The sequence below is a fragment of the Mercenaria mercenaria genome, chromosome 19 (assembly GCF_021730395.1).
Source record: "Mercenaria mercenaria strain notata chromosome 19, MADL_Memer_1, whole genome shotgun sequence".
Lineage (NCBI taxonomy): Eukaryota > Metazoa > Mollusca > Bivalvia > Venerida > Veneridae > Mercenaria > Mercenaria mercenaria.
The window spans coordinates 18,723,786-18,733,629 of record NC_069379.1 but is presented as its reverse complement, the minus strand read 5'-3'; the positions used below and the strand labels follow the sequence as shown (position 1 = coordinate 18,733,629).

Here is a 9,844-nt window from a genome sequence, read left to right as displayed (position 1 = left end):
AGAGCTATTTTCCTTATTTTCTTTGCAGTTTTCCTCTTCTTTTTTTTGCTGAAATCACATGACAGATCTATGCTTGACATGTAGGTAGCGCTTTCATACTTAAATAACAAAATGGCAGAATATTTCATGGAAACTTAGATCATACACCAATATTACAACTTCGGGGTCTCATTTTTTAGCTCATTTTGCAGTTAGTGTGTTTGAATGAAACTATTTCTCTAGCATCAAACATGAACCCCACTTTTCTTTTGATTTTTTTTTCAAATCTATTCTTCAAGAAAATGTACTGAAGAAATGGGTCCTGATGTGTGCTGCGGCCATTGGAAATATGTCAACTTTATAATAAATAAGAATCGCTATTTAGTGTGTTGTAATCTAAAAGCTATAATTTCCTCCATCTTTTTTACACACACATCTATTTCAGCTGGTTGTTTACTTGGAAAATGCGCATTATTCCACTTACATGATATATTACGCTCAGGTCATGAACACCACTATATTTTTGGAAATATAAAATTAACGTGTGTGTATGTAAACTTTTCAAACACATACATTTAATGAGGTAATACAATATTTATATGCACTTGAATAATTAAACAAAACATTGTTAATAAATGAGCCGTGCCATGGGAAAACCAACATAGTGGGTGTGCGACCAGCATGGATCCAGACCAGCCTGCGCATCCGCGCAGTCTGGTCAGAATCCATGCTGTTCGCTTTTAAAGCCTACTACAATTAGAGAAACCATTAGCGAACAGCATGGATCCTGACCAGACTGCGCGGATGCGCAGGCTGGTCTGGATCCATGCTGGTCGCACACCCACTATGTTGATTTTCTCATGGCACGGCTCAAATAATAATTATATGAGCCGTGCCATGTGAAAACCAACAAAGTGGCTTTGCGACCAGCATGGATCCAGACCAGCGCAGTCTGGTCGGGATCCATGCTGTTCGCTAACAGTTTCTATAATTGCAATAGGCTTTGAAAGCGAACAGCATGGATCCTGACCAGACTGCGCAGATGCGCAGGCTGGTGTGGATCCATGCTGGTCGCAAAGGTACTATGTTGGTTTTCTCATGGCGCGGCTCATATACACGTATATACACGAATATTTACATTTACTACATACATGTATTTTGTATGGAAAGAAAAAATAATTGTTTATAAGCAACCATAGTGTAATGATATCAAGGACGGTCCTTTCCGTGAGAGTGCACGTGAAATCTGACGTCATTCACAAAAAAAGGGAACAAAAGCGTCTTTCAAAAATTCTTTAAAACTGGACAACAAATTTTCAAAAAGAACATCGCATTATAGCTACAACTATTTTTCTGACGGTAAAGATCATTGAATGTAAACCGTGTTCTTTAACAGAAGACTTCTGTCAGATATGTTAATATAAGAACTGAAAACTACTTTTTATTATTATTTTTTTTTAGTTTATTCGAGTATAGACCACATTTCATCCAAAAACGCTTTCTAGATAACAATAAACATATATGCTTGAATTATATTTTCTCTTTTTTGTGTAAAACCGGGTAGTTAGTCATTGCTACCAACGGACCACTGTTTCAGCATAAATCTGTTCTTTTCTTTTGGTAGTTATTTAGAAATTCGTGCCCAGTTTCTGCTGAAAAAAAAAATTGCATATGAAAGTACCAGCTTTAAATTGTTTTGACATAGCACGATTTATATCATTACTCTTGTTGTTTTAACCATGATAGATATGGTGATTTAAACACTTTTACGACCGCATTTCATCAATCGTAAAAAAACACAACTAATTATTTATTGTTTGTACCACATTAAAGTGATTTGTTCGCGTCATGTTTAAGGGTCGCCTGACAAAAACATGAGTGTTTTTTGGTACATATAAAATTTTCAAAGCTGGATCACGTTTCTTATTCTGTATGATTTCCGTGACACCAGTTTCAAGTGCGAAAACTGTCCGTTTCTTATTCATCGCCATTTTGTATATATACTCAGCGTCACTGAAAAGTTACCACCCTAATGGCCCTTATATTTTAAAATTCGCACTGGACTGTGCATAACACGACTGCATTTTTGACGTCACTGGTGTAAAGATTTGTCGAATTCGATTAACTCTATTTGAGGCACGGGCTGCACGTGCAAAATGACTTTTTCCAGCAATGTCGACATGTACGAATTTTCTATCGCAAATCATTCATCGCACTTGAAAGTTAGTTGACAAACTAAAAGGAATACGTTAAAAACCCAGAATATCCTTGCTAAGAATGCCACGTTTAAGGCACGACCAACGCCATGAGGCCATTGCCATGGTTGACGCCGAATTTCATGTCGCGGAATTGCACGTCATATATGCTGTTCTCTCCTGACAGTCATGAAATGGGTTAGGAGACATGATCAGACAGGGTCTATGAGTAATAGACCGCGCATAGACCATGAAAAAGTGACATCGATATCGTATAAAATAGTAAAGAGGTATATATTAAATTATATAACTTTTCAGTGACGCTGAGTATATATATATTACAGAAGAACTGATACGGAAAGTCGTCAACTCAAACAAAACAAACAACAGATTTTTGTTTTTGTTGGGTTTAACGTCGCACCGACACAATCATATGTATAGGTCATATCATATGGCGCCTTTCCATCTTTGATGGTGGTGGCTTTGAAGACCCCAGATGCCCCTTCGTGCATTATTTCATAACAAGCGGCTACCTGGATAGAACTACCGGCTTTCTGTAAGCCAGTTGAATGGCTTCCTCACACGAAGAATTCGACGCCACGAGTGAGGCTCGAACCCACATTGATGAAAGGCAAGTGATTGGAAGTCAGCGGTCTTAACCACTCGGCCATGGGAGCCCACTAATGTAATAACATAGATCCCATAAAATAAACAAACATGTTTGTAAACATGAACGGATCCAAACGGAAGGGGAAGACGCATTTCATAGAAACATTTCGATGGCAAAATACAATGCATATCCGTAGCCCTGGCCAACCTATAAACTGGACCAGAATGTTTTATAAGTACAACAACACGATTGACCCATTTAAGGTATTGGACCCCTAATAGTAATGTTTAAAAAATGGCATTTGCTTGGAGAATTCTTAAAGTTGACCATGTTTCGCACTGTATTGCAAATTTGAAACAACTTTTACCGTGCCGTTTTTTTGTTTTTGTTTTTTTTTTTGTAAATTTTGTATAATTTATGGTATTTCCTCAAGCTCAAGTAGAGACAAAATTCAGTGTGATGGCCACTATCTAGAACGTTTGCAGAGAATTCATTACAGCATTAATTTTGATAAAAGAAACATCAAACTATTGTTAAACAATTATAAAACACATTCAAAATAAAACTGTAAATATTTTTTTTTTATGGTGCCTCAAGTAAACAGATTTAATGAGACAGAATTCTAACTCCAACACTGAAAAATTAAGGTCGAATCCTGTGGGTCTATTTTGAATTTTGCTCACTTCATTCAAAAATAAACTTGGGGCAGAAGTAAAACCTACCTGCATTTCTTCCACAATATGTAGTCTAAAGAAAGAAGGCAAAATAGAAAACTTTTACCTCATGTAACTCAATATTTTTAAAGATGTCTAACTCTACCCCTCCTGATTCTGAGGTAAATTCACTTTGAACAGCAAGAAATCGCTTATAAAATGAAAATTTTCAACTTTTGTACAATACATCCATAATAAGTCTTGAAATAAGTAAAAACCTACTAGAAACAAGAGGACCATGATGGTCCTGAATCGCTCACCTGTACCCACATGACCCAGTTTTGAGTATGACGTCGTTTTTTCTATTATTTGACATAGTGACCTAGTTTTTGAGCCCATATGACCAAGTTTTAAATTTGGTCTAGATATCAACAAGATAAAAGTTCTAACCAATTTTCATGAAGATCCATTGAAAAATATGGCCTCTAGAGAGGTCACAAGGTTTTCCTATTATTTGACCTATTGACCTAGTTTTTGAAGGTACGTGACCCAGTTTTGAATTTAACTTAGATATCATCAAAGTGAACAATCTCACTAATTTTCATGAAGATCTCTTGAAAAATATGGCCTCTAGAGAGGTCACAAGGTTTTTCTATTTTTAGACCTACTGGCCTAGTTTTTGACTGCACGTGACCCAGTCTCGAACTCGTCCTAGATATCATCAAGGTGAACATACAGACCAATTGTCGTGAAGATCCATTAAAAATATGGCCTCTAGAGAGGTCAAAAGGTTTTTCTAATTTTAGACCTACTGACCTAATTTTTAACCGCAGTTGACCCAGTTTCAAACTTGACCTAGATATCATCAAGGTGAACATTCAGACCAACTTTCATACAGATCCCAAATATGGCCTCTAGAGAGGTCAAAATGTTTTTTGTTATCTGACCTACTGACCTAGTTTTTGAAGGCACATGATCCAGTTTCAAACTTGACCTAGATATCATCAAGGTGAACATTCTGACTAAAATTTCACGAAGATCCATTCAAAAGTATGGCCTCAAGAGAGGTCACAATATTTTTCTATTTTTAGACCTACGGACCTAGTTTTTGACCGCAGTTGACCCAGATTCGAACTTGACTGAGATATTATCAAGATGAACACTCATTCTAACTTTCATACAGATCCCATGAAAAATATGGCCTCTAGACAGGTCACAAGATTTTTTCATTATTTAACCTACTGACCTAGTTTTTGAAGATACGTGACCCAGTTTCAAACTTGACCTAGATATCATCAAGGCTAACATTCTGACCAATTTTCATGCAGATCCATTGAAACATTTGGCCTCTAGAAAGGTCACAGGGTTTTTCTTTTTTTAGACCTACTGACCTAGTTTTGGACTGCATATAATCCAGTTTCGAACTTGACCTAGCTATCATCAAGATAAACATTCTGACCAGCTTTCATAAAGATCCCTTAAAAAATGTAACCTCCAGAGTGGTCACAAGCAAAAGTTTACGCACGCACGAACGGTCGGACGGACGGACGGACGGACGGACGGACGACGGACGCTGCGCGATCCCAAAAGCTCACCTTGGGCACTCTGTGCTCTGGTGAGCTAAAAAGGAAAACATAGAAAAAAACTTTGCCCCAATAGGGCTTGAACCTATAACTATAACTTATAACTTCCACGCACATTCATCACGGTCGCAATGGTAAATTTTGACAATTCAATGAAACGTCACAAAATATTTTAGCGCAATGAGAATAGGCCAATGAAACTGCACAGAAATGAAAAGCATTATAAGGCGTGTCGCACGCTAGCGTTATATCCGAGCCTGAAAACTGTTACACATACGGTCCCGGTTCATGTCTCTAAGATCAAGGTCACAAGCATGGTCATTGGTCTGTTTTCATAAAATATTGATTTATGATTAATTTATATACCCAGACCTCAGATTTATTTATACACATGTCTTCAAGACTCTATTCTAGATTCCCTTTATGACCCGTAATCACAGTCGCCAAGTTACGTATTCTCCATATGCGGTTTCGGCATTCTCCGTTGAGCTACTTTACCAATCGGGAAGCTTCGGCCATCTCCGGAATCCTCCGTAGCATAAAGGCCGAGGTAATCAGATTGCTGACTGCCGAATTTCCTATAGAGAACATGTGATCACAATTGCCGAGTGTCGTTACGGGTCCACAACGGAGCAGTTTCGAATTATGGCCCCGGTCGACCTTTTAAATATTTAGGGTAGCTTTGTTCAAAGTGTATTAATGTTTTAGTTATTGAAAGTTTATTCAGAAAGATGATCCGTAGTCAGGGGCAACAGAAAATGTTAATACAAAAATAAACTGCTGGAGTAACCTTCATCTTTCTCAATAAAAGAAATCAATGTGTACATGCATGAAGCTATAAATAGCAAATGCGAATATTTTGCTACACCTAGATCCATAAATATTGTTAGAGTCATTATTTATGGAGGCAGACTTGAACGAATCAGGTGTTTTCTACAGCAAAAGGGACAGTTAGTGTCTTTGACCTGCTTTTTCTCCTGAAACTTGGTAGTTGACAGACACTACGCTTAGTAGGGCTTTTCAGCCTGAGGGTTGATATATTTGAAAACCTGGTGTAATTGTATGAAAGTTTACAAACGAGCGTATATGGCATGTGTTGAAAGTAAGGTAAAAATGCTGAAATATTCTTGATTTTAAGAGGGGTTAGGGGTATGCTGTAATGTCTACGCTTTTAAAGTTGACCACATGGGTTAAAATGAATGCTTTCCTTCGAGCCATATCACAATGTAAAGCAGAAGAACTGCTCTTTTGTACTCATAACCTGTAAAGAAAAATAGTTGTGAATCTTGGACTTGCTTTAAATCTAGTAAAAATACTGCTCCTCTGCCACCTAAAGTGGTTACTTGTTTTCCACCTTTTGTATAGTATTTTATAACGTTAGTGGACGAGTAAGAACAATCGGCAATTTTTCGTTTAATTCTCCATTTGAGTCGCACCTGAGAACACATAGTGCGTTTGCGACCAGCATGGATCCAGACCAGCTTGCGCATCCGCGCAGTCTGGTCAGGATTCTTGCTGTTCGCTTACAAAGCCTATTGCAAATTAGAGTAACTGTTAGCGAACAGCATGGATCCTGACCAGACTGCGCGGATGCGCAAGCTGGTCTGGATCCATTCTGGTCGCAAACGCACTATGTTGGTTTTCTCATGGCGCGGCTTATATGTGATATCGACATTTCTCATCTGGTACGGAAAGCCATGCCTTTGTCTGAGCTGAAGTTACATCGTAGAATTTTGAATGGACACTGCCGGACGCCAACAGGAGTTCATTACCTTGATTGCGCCACCTATTAATAACTATTTTGTGAGTGCAGGAGAAGTGGATGCATGTGTGTTTGTCAGACCCAGCTTTAACATATTATGATAACAGATAATGAAATGCCATAGATCATTAACATCATGCAAAGGATTTGGTTAAAATGCCTTTGCAAAAGCAAAAAGAAAACAGTTATGTCATTTTCTCATAAAACCGGCACGATTTTCTATATTAAGCAGATGTATATATAAGCATAAAAATTACAACTGACGTCAATTTATATAATTCATCATTTTCTAATATGCACTTTTAGATTGACTGATCTGTTTGTTTCATTATATTAGCCCCGCCGTGAGAAAACCAACATAGCGCATTTGCGCAGTCTGGTCATGATCCATGCTGTTCGCTAACGGTTTCTTTAATTGCAATAGGCTTTGAAAGCGAACAGCATGGATCCTGACCAGACTGATCGGATGCGCAGGCTGGTCTTGATCCATACTGGTCGCAAATGCACTATGTTGGTTTTTTCATGGTGCGGCATATATTATGTTTTTTCTAATGTGGAGGATGAGACGGTAACCCTTATTGACCAGAAAAAGATTCATATTTAGGTTATCTTCAAGAAAGATGGCAGTTACTCCAGCAGTTTATTTCTGTATTCACATTTTCTATTGCCCCTGACTACGGACTGGCTATCAGTTTAGAGGCCAAATTTTTGCGGTATTTATAAAAAAAAGAAAGGTAGCAAGGAAGCCAGGCTAGTAGGATTAAAGAAAAATGCATTACAAACAAATCAAATTCAGAATGAATTTATTAAAATTATAATTACAATAATATTAAAACATTGACTGCTATATAACTTTACAAAATTAAAATTGAACAAGAGCTGTCACTAATGGTGACAAATGCCCCCGCAGCGCCTTGACCTTTGACCTAGTGACCTTGACCTTTGACCTGGTGACCCCAAAGTCAGTAGGGGTCGTGTACTCAATAAGTACTATCAGCATGTGAAGTTTGAAGGTCCTGGGTGCAGTGGTCCGCGAGTAAAGTGCCTTCATGCAAAAAGTTAACGTTGTGACGAACGAACAAACGAACGAAGGAACAACGGACGGACATTTGAAAACTAATATGCCTCCCTTCGGGGGCATAAAAATATCCTAAATCCTAACTAATGAGTTTATATGTATTTCAATTCAACTAAAGTCTTCCAAAGTGCAGTAGAAATCCAAAGTGCGACTTAAAAGGAACACCACCAGATCAATATCAAAATTTCAAAACAGATAGCATCTAAATTGAATATTAACTAAATATAAATCGATATGAGCCGTGCCATGGGAAAACCAACATAGTGACTTTGCATTCGCGCAGTCTGGTCAGGATCCATGCTGTTCGCTAACGGTTTCTCTAACTGCAGTAGGCTTTAAAAGCGAACAACATGGATCTTGACCAGACTGCGCGAATGCGCAGCCTGGTCTGGATCTATGCTTGTCGCAAACCCACTATGTTGGTTTTCTCATGGCACGGCTCATATATTTAACTAAAACGCTAAATGCTATAAAGCTGAACGAACTGCCTATTTTATATAACATTTTAGCGCCTAAGACAGAATTTCTGCACTTTTTACAGACATTTGAACACCAACTTCCGGTTTGTTGATTTTGCAGACGACACTCTGAAAGATCTCCTGACGAACAACAAATGAAAGTTTCTCATAAAACAATGAAATTAATGTAATAATTCTGGCGGCGTGACCCTTTAAACAGAAGTACTTATAGCAGTGATTACACAGGATCTCTACCATCTCTTGGACATCATCATGTTTTCATTGAAAGAAAATAACCTCTAAAGCTCTTTGTTGTAAATGATTAAGAAAAGTGATATGAACAAAATATATACTATGTGATAAGACAAAAGTTTATGTTTACATAATGCATCGCAAAAGAAAACATTCCAAAAAGACAAAAGAGCAATTAATGGTAATGAATTTTGGGTTTCTTAACATCTAGCCTGCTGGCGGCAAGTGATTCTGTCTTTGCGACAAATGCAGATCAAGATCAGCCTGCATATTCATAAACATGTCTGTGTGTACGTACAAACAATACTGTATGATAGGTTGAAAATACTACACATGTGTAAGTCAAATACAATATGAATAGGTTGTGTCTAAAAAAAAGCAAAACAAAAAATACACATTTTACATTCTAACATACCTTCAAGTAATGATACATGAAACACTGGGCAAAAGAAATGACCCGGGAATGAAGGAAGATCGCTGGAATTTAAGAAGGTATTTCTTCATGTATATCGCAGCTTCTAAAGTTTATTGTCGTTAAAATTTAAACAAAGCATCAGAGTGATAGTGTTGTCACTATGTGTCAGGAATATTGATTAAACAGTTGCTCTAAACTACAGTCGCAAATCGGCTTATTTATATGAATAATTCCGCTTAAACTGTCGAATCTTTTTTCCATAAACAGTTGCATGCACATTCGTGTGCAGTTATTTGGAGTATCTCAGTTTTATCAGGCAACTTTCCACAACACAGAAATAAAATTTGAAAAGAAAACTCAGTAAATATAGTTGATGTCGTCTGCTAACAAACTTTCCTCGTCTTTTTTTCGTCACAGAAGTGGGTGCCGTCGTCAAAGCAACGGCAGTAATATTTCTTGCATTTCTTCTCGTATGAAAATAACGCGGTTTTGTATGTTCTGTTTCCAATTCTGCAGCCTGAAATATATCACGTTAAAAAAAGTAAATATTTGCTTATTTTTCCGAGTCACAATCAAATTCAAATTGGGACTTGCCTGTTAGAGAAATATTTGTTTGTTTTGCTGAGGTCACAATTAAGGTCAAATAGAGACATGTCTGCTAGAGAAATGACCTATGAACCCGTTTGGACATTATTTCAGGTACGATAGATCATCTGAGTTGGACATTGAACTCAAAAGAGACCTGGCTGGATTTTCCGAGGAGGAGAGGGACAGGTGATTCTGAAATTGTGTAATATTTATTTCTTAAGTGTATATTTTTCATTATCCGAAGGCTTCGTTTTATCCAGTGGAAACAGGC

General features: G+C 37.5%; 1 protein-coding gene across 1 annotated transcript in view; it reads right to left on the bottom strand.

The window, feature by feature from the left end:
• Nucleotides 1–7,568: 7,568 nt before the first annotated feature.
• LOC123542478 (uncharacterized) overlaps nucleotides 7,569–9,844 on the bottom strand; it is a 29,323-nt gene continuing 27,047 nt past the window's right edge. Inside the window, exon 10 of the mRNA XM_053531204.1 lies at nucleotides 7,569–9,502. Coding sequence (XP_053387179.1) covers nucleotides 9,369–9,502 — 134 coding nt within the window. The 3' untranslated portion in view covers nucleotides 7,569–9,368. The remainder of the gene's footprint in view (nucleotides 9,503–9,844) is intronic.